Source organism: Sarcophilus harrisii, chromosome 1 (genome assembly GCF_902635505.1).
Source record: "Sarcophilus harrisii chromosome 1, mSarHar1.11, whole genome shotgun sequence".
NCBI classification, from domain to species: Eukaryota; Metazoa; Chordata; class Mammalia; order Dasyuromorphia; family Dasyuridae; genus Sarcophilus; species Sarcophilus harrisii.
The window spans coordinates 294,226,766-294,251,557 of NC_045426.1; the positions used below are offsets into that span (position 1 = coordinate 294,226,766).

At 36.0% G+C, this 24,792-nt stretch overlaps 1 protein-coding gene across 3 annotated transcripts in view; it reads left to right on the top strand.

Annotated features, from left to right (window-relative positions):
• Nucleotides 1-6,406, top strand: part of KANK1 (KN motif and ankyrin repeat domains 1) — a 241,521-nt gene extending 235,115 nt beyond the window's left edge. For all 3 annotated transcript variants that reach the window (XM_031943918.1, XM_031943902.1, XM_031943907.1), the window contains 2 exons: nt 4,487-4,585; nt 5,307-6,406. In XM_031943918.1, the coding sequence (XP_031799778.1) occupies nt 4,487-4,585; nt 5,307-5,369 (162 nt within the window). In that variant the 3' untranslated portion in view covers nt 5,370-6,406. The remainder of the gene's footprint in view (nt 1-4,486; nt 4,586-5,306) is intronic.
• Nucleotides 6,407-24,792: the final 18,386 nt, after the last annotated feature.

Sequence of the window (24,792 nt, forward strand, 5' to 3'; positions counted from 1 at the left end):
AGAGAACAAAGTACAATAAATTTTCTATTTGGCATGTCAACAATTGCTCCTTCAGCCAAGTGCTAAACCCTAAATGAGATTAAAGAAAACTATGACTCAGTCCCAGGATTCATTGCTCTTGCAGGGGGATGCAAGCCATTAAATCTGGATGGTGTAGTGAGAGAGCACTGGGGAGTCAGGAAGACTGGGCTTCAAATCCAGCCTCAGACACTTATTAACTGTGCATCTGGACCCATCACTTAACCTCTTGGCATCTCACTTTTGGAGAGATTTAGCAAATTTTGTGGAAGAGATGCCAGTTGAGCTAGAACTTGAAGACCTGATCAATTTCATCTAGGTACCAGATTTGAGGGGTTGGAGTCAGGCAATTGAGAGAACAAATCTCATTTCCTGAGCACACAGCATATATTGAAGGGGATGGGGAGAGATTAGAAGGGGAAAATAGTGCGAGATAAGGTTGGAAAGCTAGGGTGGCACCATACTATAGACAATCTCACAGACCGGGCTTGGAGGTTGAATTTCACTCAGTAAGCAGTTGAGAGCCATTGAGGAGTTTTGAGCAGAAGGACTTACCTGACCAGATACATGAATAATGATTAATCTGTTAACAATGTGAAAATGGATAGAGGGCAAAGAGAAAAGAGGTAGGAAGAGCAGTTAGGGAAGGATATCAGTGTTACAGGTGGGCAGTATTGAGTACTTACACTAAGGTGGAAGCAGTGAGGATAGGGAAGAACAGATATGAAAGGTGAATAGAATGGTTAAGACTTGCCAACCTGTAATAAGCGGGCTGTTCAGGAGAGAAAAGTCAAGACTTGCAAAATGGATAACACATATTTTTCTAAACCCATCTACCCCATGGACTTTTCACAATTTTTTATCTTTTGGGGAGCTGGGCATGTCATCTCATTAATACAGAGGGGTCTCCTGGCAAGGAAACTGCAGGATCACTTGCTCTGCAATTAGCACAATTCCTACAGACACGTGCTAAAAAAATGCTCTCTACCTACAGAGAGAAAACTGGCAGAGTCTGAATGCAGATTATTTTCTTTTACTTTATTTTTTCTTGTTATCTGTTTTAGTTTTGTTTCTGTTTTGAGGTTATGTGTAGTGCTATGATCACAAAACTGGTATGTGTCAGAGAGAAGACTTGAACCCAAGTTATCCAAATTTTCAGATTGGTTTTCACTTTACTATGCCTCTTCCCCCACTTTAATTGGTATTATACTTTTTTGGTGGATGTTCTACCCTCTTTCCATTGGCAAAGAAAAGTTAAACAATTCTGAAATCTGATTCTAGGGCAAGGATGAGGGTCAGCAAGGGGACTAGCTCTGGGGTGGTGTCCGTTGAGAAGGGCATAGAAAGGCCGGCACAGCTCCTTGTTTCTAATTCTGAAAAGCTTGTTTGTGGGGATCATGGCTTTTGATTACAGATTTATTTCAGTTAAAGTCCATTGAAGAGGTGGAAGAAAAACGTTTTCCTTTGTCTCAAACTTCAAACCATTTAGCAGAACCTAAGTCAGCAAGATAAGGAAGTCACTGGAGGGTTTATGGGCATGAAGTAAGCTGCCATGGCATTTCCACTGCCTCCAGCAGATTTCTTTAATTCTGCCCCAGCCGAGATAATATTTCCAGCTATCCTAGTTCTCCAGACAGGCGATGGAGGTTGTCATTTTTTTTTTTCTAGGCTAATATCAGGGAAGGGCAACTTGTGTCAACAATGTTAAAAGGTTGTCAGAGCCCTACTGAATGTCCAGGAAGTCTTCAGATTGATTTGCCTCTCTTTAATTAACTTCCTCTACATCCTCATCTATCAAAAGGAAAAGGGTGTGGGAGTCAAGATAGGGGCAATGAATCAGAGCCAAACAGAAGCTAAGCAACTGGCAGTGGTCCCTATTAATCAAACATTTCATTTAACCAGACATTTATAATGGTTATAATGTTTTATATATTATCATTTATAATGAACCTACTCTGTGCAAGGCATTATGGTAGGGATACAAAAATAAAAGGCTTACTGGTTGTCAATAGAGGGACAACATGACTAGGTCTATGAATATTGAAGATAAGTAAGGTAACAGTGTGAAAATGGATTGGAAGGCAGAGAGAACAGAGTCAGGAGGACCAATTATTTTAGTAGTCCAGGAGAATGGTAATGTGTACCAGTACTGTAGTGGTATCCGGGGAGAATAGATAAGAAAGCTTTGGTGGGGCTACTATTGACAGTGTTTGTCAATGTGAAGGAGAGGGAGAGTTAATAATTAATTGTCCATGCCTTGGAGTCCTTTTAATTTTAATAGTGATGATGTGATATGTGACCAAAATAATTATGTTAGTGAAATGGAAGAGTAACATGAAATAAGATTGCAAAGGAGCTAGACTCTAAGAGATCTTAAATACAGGCTAAGGAATTACCACTTTTTTCCTGGAAGTTTTTGAGCAGGCAAGTTGAGATCAACTCCACACTCTTCCAAAGTAAGATCATTATGGTAGCAGAGTAAAAAATGGATTAAAAACAGAAGCAACTAGAGGAGGCAGTTTATTTTTATGACCAAGGAGACCTTTTTTTGAGCTTATGGAGAAAATAAATTGAATTACGTTGTCATGGCATGTTTTCTTCTATCAATCTTAATCCCCATTATTTGAAAGAGAAAAAACTTTAAACAGTGTGGAAATATATAAGATATTATGAGATTGAAAACTTTTATAGAAGGAAGAAAATAAATTATAATCCCTTTAATTTTTGATATTTGTGATCTGTATTTTTTCTGCTCTACTTCTGTAAATACCAAATTTACATAAGCCATCAGGAATCAATATTCCTGTTCATCAATATAACTTATAATGTTACTGAGGTAATTTAAGATTGAAAAGAGGATTTGTAACAATGCCATTGTCTCCTCAAACAAATCATTTCAAGTCAAATATTTGTTATTATAACTTCTTACACATAATTGGAACTTAATAAAAATTTAAAAAGTAATCCTACTCTCTGGAAGTTTACATGCTATCAGGAGGATGTGACATATAGATTAATAAATTAAGGACAAATATATAATTAATATTATAAGATAACTTGAAGTAAAAAAGAACATTAACAGGTTGTATCCAGAAAGGCTTCATAGAGAAAATGACACCTAAGTGGACCTTTGAAGAAGACAGGACTTAAGAAAAGTGTAGATGAGTCATGGAGGAATAGTCCAGACACTAGACACAGCTCAGGTAAAGGAAGAAGTGAGAGATACCAGATTTAAAGAACACCTAGGGGCAGTGAGATGGCACAGTGGATAGAGCACCAGCTCTGAAGTCAAGAGAGCCTGAATTAAAATTTGGCCGCAGACACTTAACAATCCCTAGCTGTATGATCCTAAGCAAATCACTTAACCCCAATTGCTTGGGGGGGTTGGAGGTGGGGAGGAGGTGGATGCAAAAGATGCTTAGGAGTTAGAATATCAACAGGATATAACAACTGATTGAATGGGGTGAGGGAATGAAGAGAGGAGATTGTAAGAATCAAAGAAAACTGAACTTTTGAATTTAGATTAATTCAGTGAACTTGAAGTCAGAAAAACCTGAATTCTAATTCTGTCCCAGACGATAACTGGGGGAGCCTGAATAAATAGATATTTAATACAAGACTTCTCCAACTTTTGCCACTCACAACCCAACAAATTTTTACACAACCTTGGCATATAGATATATAAAATAGGTATACAAATCAAACATTTACTGATAATAAACCATAATTTTGCAATCCCCATATTCACTTATGCAATCTTACTTGGGGTTGTGACCCACAGTTTAAGAAATTTTGGTTTAATCTCTTTACACTTCCATTTTGGGGTTTGCTTTTAAGTCCCTTTAACACTAAGTCAAAAATTTTATCATCCAATGAACTTTTATCATCAGAGAATTGGAATGCTCTTAATGAAATAGAGAAGTTAAGGAAGGGAATTGGATTTACAGGGAAAGCAAAGATGTTCCATTTGGACATAACTTTTAAATGCTAGAATTTGGTTGATTCTTTTTCTCCTGCCCCTTTTAGCTCAGAATTAATTTGCTTGTTTTTGTTTTATCTTTTACAATGTTTTTTTTTAAGCTTTTTATTTTCAAAACATGTGCCTGGATAATTTTTTCAACATTGACCCTTGAATAGCCTTGTGTTTAAGATTTTCCCCTTCTTCTCCCCACCCCTTCCTCTAGATGGCAAGCAATCCAATATATGTTATGCATGTTAAAAAATATATGTTAAATCCAATATGTGTAAACATATTTAGACAGTTCTCTTGCTGCATAAGAAAAATCAGATTAAAAAAGAAAGTAAAAGAGTAAGAAAACAGAATGTTAGCAAACAACAACAAAAAGAGTGAGAATGTTATGTTGTGATCTGCATTAAGTTCTCTCTGGGTATAGATTTAGCCCGGAATTTAGATGAAGACTCTTAAAGCTTTCAAACTATTGACTTTGTTTTCTCCATTTTCTTCAAGGATGGAAGCACTGCACTCTCTATCGCCTTGGAAGCAGGACACAAAGACATAGCTGTTCTTCTCTATGCCCATGTTAACTTCTCCAAACCCCAGTCACCGGTCAGTGTTGAATACTGAAAATTTAGAAATGAGCTGAAATTCCCCAGGTTTATTCCCTCTTACTTGGTAGGGGCTCAGAAGGTCTAGATGCTCTGATGTCCTTGATAATGTTTGAATTCTCCTCTCTCAATGGTCTGGGCCTTCTGACCAAGGACAAGGGCAGACCTGAAACAGTGCAGATGTCAACACCTCCTTAATCCCTTGAGATAGTGTGCCGGCTGTTTTGTTACCAAGAAGCAATTGTTGTCTTCTTTGTAAATACTGTCAAAAATTAGTTGAGAATTTAGACTGTGGTATCTCTGCCCTTCTCTCTTTTTCCACTTCAGGGATAAGGCCAGTTTGAGCTTCAGTTCATGCTCACACTAATGAGAAACATGACCCTTGGAAACAGGTGGTACCTATATTAACTCAGCCTTTGTCTGGAGAGGAATTATCTTCAAGGGAGGTTGGTGGGAGGAAGAGGAATAACTTCAAAATTTCTGCTGCTTTTAGGGATTCTGGAGCCCCAAGATTCAGCCAACTTCAGTGCCTGCCTCAGTTCAGAGGTTTGGCCAGCATTATTATTCTTAGGACCTGCTAAGGCTCATTTGCTTAATATGAAGCTCTTTTGTTTGAAAGTGAATACATTGCATCAGAAACCAGAATACACTGCTTTCCTGTTCAACTAGCTGAAGTCATTCTTAATAACATCCTCCTCTTTTTTTTCCTTTGTATTTTCTAGGGCACACCTCGGCTTGGAAGGAAGACGTCACCTGGGCCTACCCATAGAGGGTCATTTGATTAGTGATGGGCAAATGTTCCTGCATGTTCATGCTATCATTAAGCTGCTAACTGTTACTGTTTTCATAGTGACAGAAACTGAATGTAAATGTCTTGTGCCTGAACTCACCAGCAAACAGGGAGCAGAAGCCCAGTGTGAAAGGCAGAAAAACTTAAAGCAGTAGGCAGAGCACCTTGCTGCTATTCAGTACAAGTAGTGCTGTAACTTTTGACCATTTTCCCACTTATGTAGGACCCACTATCAAGCCATTCTGTTGCTATTGAATCTCTTTGTTCCATTATGTATGGTTTTCAGGAATTGTAAACTCACCTGAGCAGGCTGCTTTTATGTGTTTATTTTTCTCACATGCCCCCAGCCCTGTGATATCCTTGATAGTGTCACGATCTCAATTATATCTCTTTTGTCCAATGGTCAGATTTTGTGCATGTGTGCTTTCTTCTTCTTGAAAGATATTTATATATTCACTAAATATGGAATTTGCTGGCAATAATTCTCTTAAATTCCATTCCAGAAAGATTTTTGGATTTTTTTTTTCCTTTTGTTTTCATTATTTCAAGCTAAGAAAGCTGGAATGGCTTTGGTTATTTAAGGTCCTTGGATGTAAGCTGGTGGGTTTTTTTTTCAGATTTAGGAATGAAAGAACTCTCTGACATCTAAAACTCACTAAAGAAAATGTCTACAATTCATTATGTCTATTGGATATATTATGGAACTTTTTATATAAAAGATAACTAATGAAATTAACTCACAGTATTTTCAACTTTTATATTCTCTAGTAACTAAACACATGAAGAATTATGTGTAATATTACCACATTTTTATTAATGCTTGCACATCTGTATTCATAGCTAATGTTTAAGATTTGATTTATGTTAGAGGGATTGGGAATATATTCATCTGTAGAGGAATATAGCTTAGTTCTGCATATTTATGGAAATCTTTATATGTCATACTCACTTTAGGCCTATATGTATTTAAATGTTTGAAGTGCCTTGAACTCTTGCCATATTTTCAAAATAAAATTTCCTTATGCTATTTTACTCTTCCTCTGCCTGGCTTTTGATTGCTGTCCTTTCCCAACACTGTTGAATTATGGTAGGGGCAGTAAAAGTTATTGATGTATTAAGTGAGACCATGAGAGTGAGTGCTTCATTGGTCTAGGACTACAGATATGAAGAAATCGTCTTCTGAGGGTATAGTACCTTTCCTGCAGCAATGCTCAGGTCGCATGTCATAGTTTTGAAATTTAAGACTTTATTATCTGAATAGCTCTCTTCAGACAGGTAATCTCCAAGGTAAACCTACAGAGTTGGTTATTGTCATGTCCAAAAATATGCCAAGTTTTGATTTCTAATTTTTACTGTTATGAAATGTGATACACAGAATAAAGGAGTGAGACTTCCTTTTTGCTCTTTTCAAATAGCACCTGTTTAGCCATGTGGGGGAATCACAGAGGAAATGAAAAAATCATCTTTGAATGAATGAGATGTGATAGTCAAAGAGAGAAGTGTGAATTTTAAAGACCAAGTTATTTGTGTCAACTACCCTACAGAAATTTCAAAGAAAAGTTTGTTTTAATGTTGTAGGGACAGAAGGTGTGTCAGGAAATCATTTTTCTAAGAGCTGGATTATAAACTGAAATACTTTCTTGTGAACTCAGGAGGGAAGATTTTTACAAACAGCAGCATGGGAAAATAGGCTAGTGATTTAGAAAAAGGTTTCAAGTCTAAAATCAGGCAGTGGTCCCTTCAATGTTAGAGGAGCTCTGGGGACAGAAAGGCTAGCTTTTCAGGTAAATTGTAAAAGTGAGGTCTCGTTGGAACTCCTGAAATCATTATTTATAGTCATTCATCTCCTCCAGGATAACTGTTAGCTTTGGGGTTACAGCTAAATTTCAGCTCTACTAATTATTCAAGTCCCAGTTTCCCTAGGTGAGAAATGTCATGATAAATTAAAATGACATGTTGTGTACTTGTTTGTAAAAGTTGTGACATCATATTTTTTTTTTGTCTTCAAGAAAGAAGTTAAGTGAGAAGAATTTGAACAAGGCTTTCAAGCAGCCCAGGGTACTGAGCATTTATTTCTCTCATCTCCAAAGAAAATATGGAGTTGCTATTGTAAATCTATATAAATATAGACTTGCACCCTGAGTAGTTTTTGTTATATGATGAGGGAGAAGTAGGTTTTGTTTTGTTTTTTTGGTTTTATCTCTTTAAAAATGTTATCCACGATATACAACCTTTGGCTCATATAACCTGATTTATTTCTTGTTTACTTTAATACCAGGCACTCAGTTCTTTTTCTCTTTGGATCTAAGCTGTATAAACAAATTTGATTATCCCCTCTGGTATATCTTAGATTTATTGAGGCTAGTTTGTGAAAATAATTTGTATCAGGAAACTTAATAAGTTCACAAAGAGAGGTCAGCAGTTCAGTAGGATGTAGAAATCAGGGCTTCCAAATTGTTGGGTTTCTTGTTTTTTTGCAGCAAATGTCATATCCAGGCTGCTTTTTTAAGAAATCATAAAATGTAGGAACCAAGAGGGCCTTGGAGTTAAAGAACTGAAGGATCATGCATGTGTAGATCTGGTCCACCTCTCCTTATGAGGAACAGAACAGAGAGATTATTTACCCAATTTTATAGTATCAGGCCTAGGAATATCCTAAGTCTCCTGCTTTCAAGGCCATTGAGCTTTCTGGCGCTAAAGTGATGTAAGCCAGAACCTAGAATCCACAGCAGAGATTGTACAGAAGTAACTGTGAAATCATGGACTGAGTAGATTATAAATATGTTATTATATTATAACCTAATCTCCAGTTTTAAGGATTTTTAAAGTCTTTGTACAGTTTTCTTCTTAATAACTTTTGATAGTCTAAGGACATTCAGCCTTTTGTAATACTTTCTTTACTTGTAGAAAATAGCACCAGAAGGGCAGCTAGATGGCACAGTGGATAGAGCACCATCCCTGAAGTCAGGAGGACCTGAATTCAAATCTAGCCCCAGACACTTAACATTTCTAGTTGTGTGATTCTGGGCAAGTCACTTAACCCCAATTGCCTCAGCAAAAAAAAAAAAAAAAAAAGAAAAAGAAAAAATATTACCAGAGGGAGAGGGTGATAAATTCAAGTTATTTATCACATGTCAGCTTCAGAAACAGTGTTTGGAAGAACCAAGGAATCCTCTCTCATGATTTTAAAAAGCGCAACATTAGGATAGCTAGATGGCACAGTGGGTAGAGCACCAGCCCTGGAGTCAGGAGAATGTGAGTTCAAATCTAGCCTCAGACAGTTAACACTTCCTAGTTATATGACCCTGGGCAAGTCATATAACCCCAAATACCTCCCCCCCCCCCAATTTTTAAAATTACAATATTTTCCTTTTTAATATTAAAGGTCCCACAAAAACTGCTGAGAAAGTTGGAAACTAGTATGGCAGAAAGTAGGTGTAGAACCACATCGAATACCAAGATAAGATCGAAATGGGTTCATGGTCTAGACATAAAGAATGATATTATAAACAAATTACAGGAACATAGGATAGTTTACCTCTCAGATCTGTGGAGAAGGAAGGAATTTGTCACCGAAGAAGAACTAGAAATTGTTATTGATCACAAAATAGATAATTTTGATTATATTAAGTTAAAAAATTTTTGTACAAATGAAACCAATGCAGACAAGTTTAGAAGGGAAGCAATAAACTGGGAAAACATTTTTACATTCAAAGATTTTGATAAAGGCCTCATTTCTAAAATACATAGAGAATTAACTAAAAATTTTAATAGTTCAAACCATTCTCCATTGATAAATGGTCAAAGGATATGAACTTTTCAGATGATGAAATTGAAACTATTTCTACCCATATGAAAAGGTGCTCCAAATCACTATTTATCAGAGAAATGCAAAGACAACTCTAAGAGACCACTACACACCCATCAGATTGGCTAAGATGATAGGAAAAGATAATGATGAATATTGGAGGCGATGTGGGAAAACTGGGACACTGATAGATTGTTGGTGGAACTGTGAATGGATCCAACCATTCTGGAGAGCAGTTTGGAACTATGCTCAAAAAGTTATCAAACTGTGCATACCCTTTGACCCAGCAGTGTTTCTACTAAGCTTATATCCCAAAGAGATCTTAAAGGAGGGAAAGGGACCCATATGTGCAAAAATGTTTATGGCAGCCCCCTTTGTAATGTCAAGAAACTGGAAACTGAATGGATGTCCATCAATTGGAAAATGGCTAAGTAAATTGTGGTATATGAATGTTATGGAATATTATTGTTCTGTAAGAAATGACCAGCAGGATGAATACAGAGAGGATTGGTGAGACTTACATGAACTGATGCTGAGTGAAATGAGCAGAACCAGGAGATCATTATACATGGCAACAAGAAGACTACGTGATGATCAGTTCTTATGGACGTGGCTCTCTTCAACCATGAGATGATTCAAACCAGTTCCACTTATTCAGTGATGACGAGAATTATCTACACTCAGAGAACCTAGAAACAGAGTGTGGAGCACAACATAGCATTCTCACACTCTGTTGTTATTTGCTTGCATTTTGTTTCATTTCTGTTTTTCTTCCTTCTTGATCTGATTTTTCTTGTGCAGCAAGATAACTGTATAAATACATATACGTATATTGGATTTAACATGTATTGGACTACCTGCTAGCTAGGGGAGGGGAAAATTTGGAATAAAAGGTTTTGCAAGGGTTAATACTGAAAAAATTACCCATGCATATATTTTGTAAATAAAAAGTTTTAATAAAAAATATTAAAGGTCTCTTGTATTTTACAAGAGCACTACATTTCTGAGTCTATCTCTTCCTGTTGAATATGTGTCCATGAAATAGTTTATCTTTCATGGAAGTTATTTCCATAGGGACTGTTACTGTAAGAAAATGCAGAACAGTGCCTCTCACTGTATGAATGGTCAATAAATACAGGATTCTGGCAAATGAACTGGAAAGCCCTCATTTTACAGAAGTAGAAACTGAGCTTTAGAGAAATTGTAACTTTGAGGTCATATAATTAATAAATGACTGAAATGGAATTTGAATCCAGGTCTTTTGACTGCAAATTTAATACTTTTTCTACATAACATTGCTGTCTTACATTTGATGATTTAGGCAAAAGCAAAATATGGTAAGCAAACTCGTCCTTCTAGTAAATTTTCCAGGCCTATCTTTTCTTTTCCTTAACTCCTGATAGCAGCAATTTATCCACTCAGTTCAGAAGAGAGCACTGAACTTCCAAATCAGAATTTGTAACCACATCAGTTTTATATTTTCTGTTTTACAGAGAGTGCAATTTTTATTTAGCACTGGTCTGTGACCACAAACCACTTCTTCTGCTTCCTGCCATAAAGAAATTACTAATCATATGTTTGCTTCTTAATTATCGCAACCACAGATTAGAAACCAGTGGGGTTTTCACATCTATCTGCAAATCATGGGTTGCCATAGGATCCTGTCTTTTCTTTACTAGGTTAATCCTTGAGTCACAGACCATAATCTGTCCCTGGAATAATATTGAAAGACTTTACAGGATGGTGTAACCAGACAAGAGTTTATACTGCCACAACACAATACATCTAAAATGGATTTTGTGAAATACTGTACTAGCACATTGAATAATATATGGAAGGCCTTTGGGAAACCATGAACAAGAACAACAGGATGATCTATGTTTATGGGAATACGTATATTCATATATATAAATATTAAGGGTAACTTGGTTGGTTTTTACAAGAAGATGTAATTGAACTAATTTCCATAAATTATTCTAGGTCTTAGGATCTTAGATTTTCATTTTCTATCTTAGGGCCAGTATTCCTATTCCTAATTGGTATGGGGTCCATCAGTATCAGTAACCATTTTGGAGGGGGGAAAAGAACAAAAATGATGAGTGTTGTTAGCTGAGACATACGAATCCTGTGGGCTGGGAATATCTTTGGAAAGCCTTTTCAGTCTAGCTCAGCTTCTACATTAAAGCCAAGTCACAGAAGCTATTTCATAAATGAATAGATATGAGAACATGTCAGATATGGAGAATGTTCAGAAGACAATAAGCATTAATAACATGCTAGGCAACTGTGCTGGAAGGAACTGACATTTTGAGAAACAAGCTACACAATGTCTTAATGTTGAGGACTTTTGATGAGTTGAGAACCACAGATGGAAAATGGGTTACAGAAATGTTTGAGGAACATTCCGAGAAACCTGGGAAGAATTATATGAACAGATAAATAGTGAAATGAGGAGAATAATTTATATGACTCATTGTTGTGTCCTGCTTTCTAAAGCCCCCAAGTTGGGATGACAAAACATACCATTGCTTTCTACAGCCCTCAAATTAGGGGTGACAAAACATACCCGTTGTTTTCTAGACCCCCCCCCCCCATGCCAGGGTGATTAAAATATACCTTCCTAGTGGAGAAGTGATGAGGCAGGACTCCCAAGGATGGTGGGAAAATGGAGTCCTTTTATTTATCCTTTATATAATGTAACAAAAACAACACTATGCATTTGGAACCACATAAACAACTTGCTATTGTATGTAGTTTGCCACCTGATATCACTCTGCTTCAATCTCAACACAGGTTATCTCCCCCCTCTGACTTCTCAGGAAAGCAGAGAGCCCTTAGGGAACAGGGGGAATCGAACCAAACATTGTTAGCAGGTTCCCTCTGGGCTGAAGGGTCTTATATCTCACCTAGAGTTTCCCCACTGATTGTGATCCTCTACAATCATGATGGATAACCATTTGATTAATGTAATATTTAGACATGTCTCTAAAAGACTAACAAAGAATGTTTCTCATCTCCTAGCAGATATGATAGATTAAGTGCAGAATGAAACATGCTTTTCAGACAAAGTCAACATGAATTTGTTTTGCATGGCTGTGATTTAAAAAGAAGTACTTTTGGAAAAAGACAGTGAAGGGAAATAGTTATTAGAGATTTTAAAAAAATATATTAATGAAACATTTTAAAATTTGTCAAAGCCAAGCAAATTGTTCACAAGGGGACAAAGGGTAAGACAGTATTAATTAGCTACTTTATCAAATGTGCTTTCTAAATAAAAAGCAAGCAATTTCTACACAATACTTACCATTTCATATACAGATTTATTCCTATTTTTACATGAAAATGTTCACTTTTATTGCTGTTTGTCATGTGCATAATTCTTAAAAACAGAAAATTGATGGTGGTGGTGGGGGGGATGTCTGAGATCAAATTGCAAATTCATGATATGGCCAGCACAAAAATTCTCACCCTTCCAGAAGTTTCCAATTTGAAAAACTGCCTGATAGCACTAGGCTATTTACTTGAGAAGTAGAAGACAACCTAAGGGTGTCTTCTCTACTGGGCATCATTATTCAGGAAGCAATAACTGGAACTGCCCCATTATAGGAAAATATACTGCAAAAGCATAAGGACAATATAGATTATTTTCTTCTTGAGTTTTCTGAACATCCTGGAAACAGAGGAGCCATCCTCATCTCTCTCCCAGCTGTCCACACTCCACCAAGTTAGGAAAGATTCCATCCATTTGAAAAATGGAGATAAATCATCATTAATTACCTCGATTTCTCTGAGGGCTCGGATACCTCATTCTCCTTCTCTGCTGGGATATATCACTTTTTAAAAGGCTGGACTTTGGACAGGAAGGATCATCTTTCCTGCCAACAATTTTTAGAATCATCTGTCAGAACTTGGAAGTTCCAGCCTTAGGGGGCCAAATGCTCATTAGTTGCAAATGCTGGTTCGTTTTAGGAACTCAATGAACCTGGTCTGCATTGTGAGCCTCATATTCCCACAGCAGAAACCCCAAAACAACAGGTTTTTTCCCTGGAACTGAGCAGATGAAGATACACATACTTCTTTGGGTATGAAAGAGAGAAAAAGACACAAAAAAGGTGGGCCAGCAAAAAAAAAACCAACAATCCTGCGACTAGGTCATGGAAGAAAACTTTAAACTGATTTGGATTTTGAATGGAAACATGTCCCCATTCTATTGTACAAAGATCAACAATTAAATTTAGACAGATGGCTCAGTGGACACAGGACACTGGGCCTGGAGTCAGAAGACGAGTTCAAATCCAACCTTAGACACTGAGCTAAACCTTATATGCCTGATTCCTCATCTGATAAATGGGGATATTAGCACATACTTCCCAGAGTTGTTGTAATTGTAAAAATCAAATGAGATAATATGTAAAATATTTAGTCATAATGCTGGGCATGCAGTAATCAATAAACATTTGAGAACCTATATGAGCTCTGTGGATAGAGCCTCTGCCTGAAGCCAGGAGAACCTGAATTCAAATCTGTCCTTAGACACTAAGTTGTGTGAAGGTGGGCAAATCATTTAACCCTTTGCCTCCCCTCCTCCCCCCCAAAAGAAAAGGAAATTATGTGCCATTTAATATTTATTAAATTTTATTTAATAAATGCTTATTTCCTTTCTCCAGTTCCTACAAACATTTATTTAATCACCTATTATGTGTAAGATACATGATACACCAGAATATAGTAAAGGGAAAGCTGATTTTGAAGTCAGGAACCTGGGTTTGAATCCTATCCCTGATATATATTGATTGTGATAGTAGGGGGAATTTTCTCCCTATAAGTTCCCTAAGCAGACTAAAACACAAGTATTTCCTTTTCTTCATTACCTTCTCTTCTCTTCCCCCTCCCCACTTTATTTTGCAAGACATTGTATTAATTCAGAACTATGCCCAAATGAGTATAAACCTGTGCAAACCCTTTGATCATTACTGGGTCTGTACTCCAAAGAGATCTTAAAAGAAGGAAAAGGACCCACATATGCAAAAATTTTTGTGGTGGCAAGAACCTAGAAATTGAGTAGATGTCCATCAGTTGGGGGAATAAGTTATAGTATATGAATGTATTGTTCTATAAAAAGTGATTTCAAAAATGCCTGGAAAGACTTACATGAACTGATGCTGAGTGAAGAACCAAGAGAACACTACATAGTAACAACAAGATTATGTGATAATCAATTATGATAGACAGCTCTTCTCATCAGTACAGTGAACTAAGACAATTTCGATATCCTTGGGATAGAAAATTCCATCTGCATCCAAAGAGATAGAGAGAGTCATGGAGATTGAATGTGGATCAAAGCATATTATTTTCACCTTTTTTGTTTGTTTTTTCTTTCAGGATTTTTCCCCTTTGGTCTGATTTTTCTTGCACAATATGACAAATATGGAAATATATTTAAACTTGTACATGTCATATTGCTTTCTGTCTTGGGGAGAAGAGAGGCAAGAGAGGGAAGGAGAAAAAATTTAGAACGCAAAAATTTATAAAATGTTGAAAACTATCTTTATATGTATTTGGAAAAGTAAAAATACTATTGAGAATAATTTTTTTAAAAGAGACATTGTGCTTGATTCTTGATATATAAAGAAAAAAATACAAATTTCTACCCTGAAGGAGCTTATATTCTACCAAGGGGACCCAATATATGCTGAGAAAAATAAATACTAAGCACATACAAAGTTATTTCAAGAGGTAAGAAATATTTACAACTATATAGAAGATAGAGAAAGGTCTCACACAGGAGATGATGAGGTAAATGAAGTCAGGGCTCCGAAAAGACTAGAGGATAGGAGGTCTTTAATGACCTCCTGTGCAAAAGTATAAAGTTGATATATGGAATATAGCATACAGGAAACAAGTAGACAAGTTTGATGGGAATGATAACTATATGGATGGAGAAGTGATATGAAATTAGTTTGCAAAGATAATGGTTTAATGCTTTAAATTCCAGGCTGAAAACTGATGTCTTATCCTGATTGCAACGAGGTCCCTTTGAAGAGCTTTGAGTGGAAGAATAATATAGGCATATATGATTTTAGGCATTTTAATTAAACAGTTGTATAGGGAATGGGCTGGTAAGTGAAAAGAATGGAATCAGAACAATTATGAGGCTCTTGGCAATAATCCAAACAAAAAGTTTTGAGAGCCAGCCTTGAGAGCTCACTGAATGAATGGAGAAAAAGAAGCTTCTTATAAAAATAAGTGGCTCCTTACAACCTCGAGGAAGAACTGAAAAAGACTGAAAGTCCTATACTTAAGAGATAAAATGTAAGAGTATTTTACATCCTGATGAAGGAATCAGATACAAGTAAAATATATAAATTCATATTTAGGGGAAGGAAGGAATAAAGCCCAGGGATACAACAGAACATAATTAGAAAACTAAGAAGTCAAAAGAGATGATTTGTTGAAAATATTAATATCTGAAAGAAAAAAAAGATGGGTATTGTGGTCCTAAAATCCTTAATTATGTGTCTCCAATTATGAAATTACAGCACAAGGATTCTGGATGTGACTATCAACTAGTCAGTACATTTTCTCAACTTCCCTGATTTGACCCATGAATTTAATTTTTCCAACGTTTCACATGGGGACTATGAATGTTTTCTCTGTAACAGCAAATCTTTCTTCCTTGTAACTCAAATCTATCAACTAACATATTTGCCATATTTAAAGTGCTAGGCAAATATTAGCTGTTATTAGTATTAACTATAATTATACCTTGTGCTTAAGGGTGTTTATCATTAATCTAAAAAAGCAAAAGATTAGGAATTAATATTTATATATTCTGGATTGGATGCTGGCATCTTGTCCTTGATTTCCCTTACAGGATGCTAGTAAGCAAGATGACTCAGCACATTCACTTGGAGAAAGAGAGAAAGAAGTTCTTGTGTCAATTCAAACCATTTCCACTCTTTGTGTTGACTCAATGAATGCTGATTTGAGTGGGATGAACTCTTCTTCAAGACTTTCTGAGACACACAGAAGACAAACTGTGGAGGGAGAGAGGGCTGTTGTCAATTGGTACTCCTTGCAGCTGTTCTCTTCTGAATTCTGACTTTATATACTTCATCTGAATTGGCAAAGAAGCTACAATGATTTGTCTCTTCAGGGTTTTGATTGTTGTCATCCTGGATGTACTTATTGACTAATGAGAGACAAAAGCATTTGCCAGAAGATAACAGGTGCCTGTGGATCCAAGAGCCAACATGGAGGAATCACTTTATCTAAAGTCATACCACATTTTCTTATCTTTGAGGTTAATTGATTGAATGGACAATAAGAAGGAAAAGAAACCGGCATTTCTCAGGAAAGTCTGTGCTTTTGGCTGGAGAAGGTAACTTGTTCACATCTTCTCCATTAATCAAATAATCTGTGAAAGTTTCAGATGAGGCACACATCTTCAGCGCCCTCAGAACTTCAGTCATGAATATCCTGTCCATCCTTTATATACGGCTGGGATATGTGACCAGATAGAAAGTTTGTCCTGTCTTATAGAATATGCTTTTATTTAAATAGGAATAGGCACTGTACCCGTAATTTCATTGGTGTAATACACTAAGGGAATTCCCACCAGAGCAGGTCAGCATCCTCTCTGCAACTTAAGTTCTTAGTGTGTTACCTAGAGTAATGAGAGATTAGTTCAAGGTCACATGGCTAGTCATTGTCAGCGGCAATACCTAAATTTTTTATCTTCCTTTAGACCAGTTCTTCATTCCCTGCCCTATGTTTGTCTCTTATTTTTACTAATATAAATATGAAAGGGCTTATCACAGTGTGTGACTTTCTTTATAGCAGATAAGAAATAGAAGGTATTTAAAACTATGGCAGGTATCTGAAGAAGACTGAGCCTTTAAAATAATGGAATTCAACAAAATAGTTTCTGAATTTACAGATCCTGCCTCTAGAAGAGAATTTAAGATTATCTGGCCTAGCACTTTGACTTCAGGTGTTGTTGGATAGGTAAGAAATTCCAGGCCCAGAAAGATGTCACCTAAATATAGAAGCAGGAAGTAGTAGAGGGAAAACCAGAGCTTAGGTCTGCTTCCATCTACTGTATCACAATACCTCATTTGTAGGGAAAAATATATAATATAGCCTAACCATAACCTTGTTGGAATCCTTACAAAGTATTAACTCATTAGAGTTGATAGAGACAATAATTATCTAATTTAGCATGGTACTTGGCAAATTCTCTAACTCACTAAAGTATTTAAGTACTCATTGGAGTTCACAAGTATGGGAGATTCACAAAGTTAACTTTGTGAATTCACACCTCCCTTAATCCCTCCCTCAGAGGATGTTGAAATCCTTACAAAGAGTTAAGTCATTAGAGTTGATAGAGACAATAATTATCTAATTTAGCATGGTTCAGTATGATTGATCTGATCTTACAAGGAGATGTTATGGGCCAGAAGAAACAAGGTACTAAGTAGAACTGATAGACAATAATGCTTGTGTTCACACCTTTAGAGAGCTCTTATAAACAAGAAGCTATTAGGGCCAGAGAGCACTCTGGGAAGAAACCCATAATCCCACTCTCATATCCCACAATCCCACTCTTGGAGAAGGAGCATAAATAGAGCTTCAGGGAGCCAGTCAAGTCAGTTACTTCGGAACATTGCCAGGGGTCAGAGAGGAGAACTCTGGGAGGAAACCCATAATCCCACTCTCGGATGCCACAAGCCCTCACTCCAAGGCAAGAGAGATTCATTCCATTTTCCACCTTGGTGCTGGCTGGAGGCTGAAGAAAGCAGAGGCAGAAGCAAAGGACAAAGCTGCAAGAGCTCTTAGAACCAAGCAGAAAGATAGGCCTCTAAGAAAACTAACCAGCCTATTTTGGAGGAAGCAATAAAAGATCTGAACTTTTAACACTTGGTTGCATTTGGGTGATTATTACTTGTAGTTGAAACTAAGGCTGCCTCCAGAAAACCTCTCCAAGAAACCTGCTCCCAGAGAGAACCATTATATTATTTTAAAGAAGAAGAACACCACAAAAGGAGGAGTCAACCTTTAGGAGATCATATATAAAGAAGCTCTTAGAGTTTCAGATCAGTTAGTTCACAACATTGCTAAGAGTTGGAGAGGAGCACTCTGGGAGGAAGCCCACAAGCCCACTCTTGGAGGTGGAGTCAGATTCATTCCAACTTTCACTTTGGTGCTGGCTGGAGACATTTGGAAGAAGAGAAGCCAAAGCTGGCAGAGGCAGAAGATTAGAGGTGAGAGCTCTCAGAACCAAGGAAAGCTGAGGCCTCTAAGAAAGCTATCCAAGCCCAAGGAAGGAAAAAATAAACATTTGTATTTTTATCATTTGGCTGCATTTGGAGTAATTATTACTTTTAACTGAAACTAAGGCTGCCTCCAGAAAACCTCCCCAAGAAACCTGCTCCCAGAGAGAAGCATTATATTTTAAAGAAGAGAACACCACATAACCATTCATTTATTTATTTATTTTACAATTTTGGGTAGTTGATGGAATAATGCAAATATATTTATATACTGAGAGAAGGAATCAACTTTAATCACATTCCCAGTTTTCTTACAGCAACTTCTTTTGCACAGAGACGAGTACCCCTCCTAAATATTTATAAAATGATAGCCCACTAGTAAGATTTGACAAAACAAATTGGGGGCAGGGGGCAGGTAACAACAAGAGAATCATGACTGTGACCAAAAACTCATCTATTAGGAACAAAGTTATTGGGAAACATATTTCCACTAGATGTAAGGAAAAACTACTTAAGAACTATAGTGGTGGGGGGGAGGATTCTGGGAAGATGGTGGAGTACGTTGGTAAATTTCAAACTCTCCAGATTTCCCCCCAAAATAGAACAAATTTGCACCTCAGAGCAAACAGACTCCAGAAAAATCAAGAAGACTTGAGACAGTACCGAAGTCTTGATACAACCTGATACAATCTGGAGAAAGCCCTGGGCTTGGGGATTTAACCTACTTGAAGTGCAAACACCTCCACTCTAGCTCACTGGAAACATCAAATCAGGGACCCCCTCAGGGAAGCCGCAACAGGAACCACAGAGATTTTCACCTCCTGGACTTGGAGTCAGAGGTTTGAGTCCTGGAAGAATGAGAAAACCTCAACTGACTGGGAACATAGGGGCCCAGCTGTGATGCTGAGATGCAGCCATGAGCAAGAAGGAATCAGAACCAGGTGAGTACAGAAGCAGTGGTACAGGGACACTGCTGGCTATGGGCATTTGCAGGAGGATAGAGCTCTAGGTTTGGAGGTCCTGGTCAGATTGGAAAGTTGAAGGAAAGCTTAAGGCACTATCCCTCCCCACCCTACAATTACTAACTTACATTAATACCTTTTATTTAAAAAAAAAAAAAAATGAACCGGCAAAGAAGAAACAACCCCACCATTGAAACATATTATGGAAACAGGGAAGACCAAGATTCATCTTTAGAGGAGGGCACTTTAGTAAAAACAAACAAACAAAAAACAAACAAACAACAACAACAACAACAAAAACCCAACTTCCATCCCAAAGAGTAATGTGAAATGGCTCTCTGCCCAGAAAGAAGAGAACTCAAAAAAGAATTCAAAAAATCAAATGAGAGATATTGAGGAAAAACTAAAGAAAAAAACTAAAGAAAAACTAAAGAAAAACAAGAAGTTTATGGAGAAAAAATTGACTAGCTAGAAAAAGAGGTACAAAGTCTCAAAGACTAAAAATAACTCTTTAAAAATTAGAATTGGGCAAGGGGAAGCAAGTGAAGTTTTGAAAGACCAAGAAATAACAAAACAGATTATAAAAATGAGAAAACAGAACAGAATGTGAAGTATTTTATAAGAAAAATAACAGATCTGGAGAACAGATCAAGAAAATATAAGAAAAATTAGACTGCCAGAAAGTTCTGACCAAAAAGAGAACCTTGACACAATAATGCAGGAAATAATCCAAGAAAATTGTCCTGGAATGATAGAGCATGAGGGTAAAGTAGAAATAGAAAAAAAAACAACTCATCACTACCTTATAGAAATCCTTTGTGAAAAACACACAGGACTATTATATTGCCAAATTTTGAAACCCCCAGATCAAAAAGAAAATTTTGCAAGAAACATGAAAAAAATAATTTAAATATGTTGGAGTTACAGTTAGAATTGTACAAGACTTATCAGCAGCTACAAAAAAAGACCACAGAATCATATCTACCAACAATTAAAAGAACTAAATTATCTATAATCCTGAATGAGAAAAAATGACATTCAACAAACTTGCATATTTTCAGGACTTTCTATCAACCAAAATCAAACTTAACAGAAAATTTAAACATATAGAGCCAATATGAAAGATCAATTTTAAGAAATTTAACAGGGATAAACTATTTAAACATGGACAAATTGTGTGTGTATGTGTGTGTGTGTATATATACACATATCCACGTATGTATATAAGATTCAAATCAATGACAGAGCAGCTCAAAAAAAAATATTGGCAGTTAAAAATACAAATAGCAATTGTGTTCTACAAATGAGGTACAGAAGAACAGACAGGTATTAGAGAGCTCATAGTTTTGAAAACCTCTTACATTGGGAATAGGTTCAAAAATCTATAAAGAAATAAAGGCAGGGGTGGGGGGAGGTGAGCAGATAGGGAAGCAAAGGGTGAAGGAAGAAGACAAGGGAGGGATCCTTGAGTGGAGGAAGGTTAAGTAATAGCAAGAAAAGTTATGAAGCAGAATTTAATTAAAGAGGCAGCTAGGATAAGAAAGACATGCATGTGTGTGTGTGTGTGTGTGTGTGTGTGTGTGTGTGTGTATGAGGTAGAAGGTGTGAGTATGTGTATGTATCTATGTACCTATATTTCTTTTCTTAAATGTAGCTTGCTTGGGAGTGGTGGGGGGAATGAAAGGGGGAAAAAAGAACAAAATAAATCAGGTAAGTAGCAGAGAACCAAAGAAAAATTTATAAAGAACTAAAAAAAAAAAAAAAAAAAAAAAGGTTATTCATGAATATAATTTCTTCTACTAATATATATACTTTTTTGATCTGGTAATTTGTTGTTATATACTTTTAATCCTCCTTGATATTCTATGGGCAAGGTTCTCTTTTGTTCTGTATTTCTTTTCTGTTTTCCTTTTATTCTTACTCTTTTTTTTCAAATAAAAAAGGAAAAAGGAAAAAACAACTAGAGTGGTCCAAAAAAGAATATACTCAGAAAATATTAGGTTTTTCCTCTAAGTGAACTTCAAGAGAATGCTGACTGACCACTTTGCCTGGGGATGTTCAAGAAGTCAGTCAATAAATATTTATCAAATGGTTATGTGCTAGAAAGAAATGGATAGAGTTCTTCCTGAATTCATATCTGACATCAGACATTTACTTGCTGTGTGACCCTGGGCAAGTCACTTAACCTCATTTACTTCAGTTTCCTCATCTGTAAAATGACCTGGAGAAGAAATAGCAAACCCCTCCAGTATTTTTGCCAAGAAAACCCTTAAACCCCAACTGGAGGCATAGAATCTGACAGGATTAAAAAAAATGACTCAACAACAAGCATGCTAAGTATCATGTTGGAATCATCTCAGCATACAAAAGACAATTCTTGCCACAAAGAAGCTTATAATCAATAATATGGGGATGACAACATGCAACAAATATATAAATGAACGAGATAAGGTGAGATCTTTCAAGACAGTTGTGAAAATCAAGTAAGTCTTCATCTATTTCAAAGTTTGAGTAGACCTGAAGGACTTTAAGCATTAAGTCAAGGGCATACTTAAGTCCCCTTCCTGCTATCCTCCTAAGGACATATTTAAGTCCCCTTCCTGTTATCCTCCTATGACATCAGTGTCTCCCTGTTTCGGTTAAATATGGGCAACTATGTACTTATTGGTCAAGTTCAATTTCTTGGGTAGTTCCCGAGTTTAGAATGTAAGATCCTCAGCCAATAAGGATGAGGGTCAGTGGTGGGAGGGGGTATTTGCGTTAGGGATTAAAAGTGTTGACCCTGCCCCCTACAGTGCTTCCTCCCTTCGATTGTCTGATCAATGGGTGGGATGCCCTTCTCCCGGGAATGTATAATAAACTTTTCTTTGCTTCTAGAGATCTCTCTAGCTTTTTATTAAATGGTGATCCCTCACCATTTCTGAACCATACATAAAAAAATGACCTATACAAAATAATTAGGAAGCAATTAAAAGGGGAAAAGCCCCAGAATTAAAATGGATTAGAGAAAACTTTCAGAAGAAAGTGTGATTTTAAATGACATTTGAACCCAGAAAGGTCAGTAATTTAAGCAGAGGAGGAAAAGCATCCCAGTTATAGAACATCCAGAGAAAATGCCCACAGCCAAGATATACAAGGTGTTGTTCATGGAACATCCAGAAAGTCTGTGTCAGAGAATTTATGAATATATATTGAGAAATAAAATATAAGAATACTGGAAAGTTAGAAAGGGGATGGGTTATGAAGGGCTTTTAATGCCAAACAGTATTTTTGTATTTGTTCCTGGAATCAAAAGGGAATCTCTGGAATTTATAGAGTAAGCAGGTGACAGGATTAAATCTATACTTTAGGAAAATCACTTTAATGATTAAATGGAGGATAGATTGGAATGGAAAGAGGATTGAGATCAACTATTGCAATAGTGTAGGTGTGGCCAAGTGCATGGAAATTCCTAGAGAAGTTAAGAGAGATGCAAGAAGAAATAGACAGTAAAACTGTACATACTAGTGGGGGATCTCAACCTTGCTCTCTCAGAACTAGATAAATCAAACCACAAAATAAATAAGAAAGAAGTTAAGGAGGTAAACAAAATGTTAGAAAAGTTAGGTATGATACATCTTTGGAGAAAATTAAATGGAGATAGAAGGGAGTTTATTTTTTTCTCAGCAGTTCATGGAATGTGTACAAAAACTGACCATGTGTTAGGGTATAAAAACCTCAAAATCAATACAGAAAGGCAGAAATTATAAATGCATTTTTTTAGATAATAATGCAATAAAAATCACACACAATATATGACCAGGAGAAAATAAACCAAAAAGTAATTTTTTCCTAATTTTCATCCTAAAGATAAATGGATGAAACAGCAAATCATAGACAAAATTAATAATTTCATCCAAGAGAATGACAATGATGAGACAACATACCAAAATTTGTCAGATGTAGCCAAAGCGGTAATAAGAGGAAATTTTATATCCCTAGATGCTTACTTGCATAAATTAGAGAAAGAGAAAATCAAAGAATTGAGCTTGCAACTAAAAAAAACTAGAAAAAGAACAAATTAAAAATCCCCAATCAAATACCAAACTTGAAATTCTAAAAATAAAAGGAGAGATTAATAAAGTTGAAAGTATAAAAAAAACTATTGAACTAATAAATAAAAGTAAAAGTTAATTTTGTGAAAAAAACAAAATAGATAAACCTTTAGTTAATTTAATTAAAAAAAGGAAAGAAAAAAAATCAAATTTTAGTCTCAAAAATGAAGAGGAAATTAGAGGAATAATTAGGAGTGACTTTGCCCAACTTTATGCCAATAAATTTGATAACCTAAGTGAAATGGAGGAATACCTACAAAAATATAGATTGTCCAGATTAACAGAAGAGGAAATAAATTACTTAAATAGTCCCATTTTAGAAAAAAGAAATACAACAAGCTATTAATCAACTCCCTAAGAAAATACCTCCAAGACTAGATGGATTTACATGTGAATTCTACTAAACCTTTAAAGAACAATTACTTCCAATACTATATAAATTATTTGAAAAAATAGGGAAGAAAGGACTACAAATTCCTTTTATGACACAGAAACAGTACTGATACCTAAACCAGGTGGGATGAAAACAGAGAAAGAAAATTATAGACCAATCTCCCTAATGAATATTGATGCAAAAATCTTAAATAAAATATTAGCAAAGAGATTACAGAAAATCATTCCCAGAATAATACACCATGACCAAGTAGGATTTATACCAGGAATGTAGGGTTGGTTCAATATTAGAAAAACTATTAGCATAATTGATTATATCAATAACCAAATTAACAAACAAACATGATTATCTCAATAGATACAGAAAAAGCATTTGATAAAATCCAACATCCATTCCTATTAAAAAACATTAGAGAGTATAGAAATAAATGGACTTTTCCTTAAAACAGTCAATAGCATCTATTTAAAACCATCAGCAAGCATCATATGTAACAGGGATAAACTAGAACCATTGCCAATAAGATCAGGGGTGAAACAAGGTTGCCCACTATCACCATTACTATTCAATATTGTATTAGAAATGCTTACTATGGCAATAAGAGAAGAAAAAGAGACTAAAGGAATTAGAGAAGGTAATGAAGAAACCAAATTATCACTCTTTGCAGATGATATGATGGTATACTTAGAGAACCCTAGAGAATCAATTAAAAAACTATTAGAAATAATCCATAACTTTAGCAAAGTTGCAGGATACAAAATAAATCCACATAAATCATAAGCATTTTTATACATCATTAACAAAATCCAACAGCAAGAAATATAAAGAGAAATAACTATCGGTAATATAAAATATTTGGGAATCTATCTGCCAAGGGAAAGTCAGGAACTA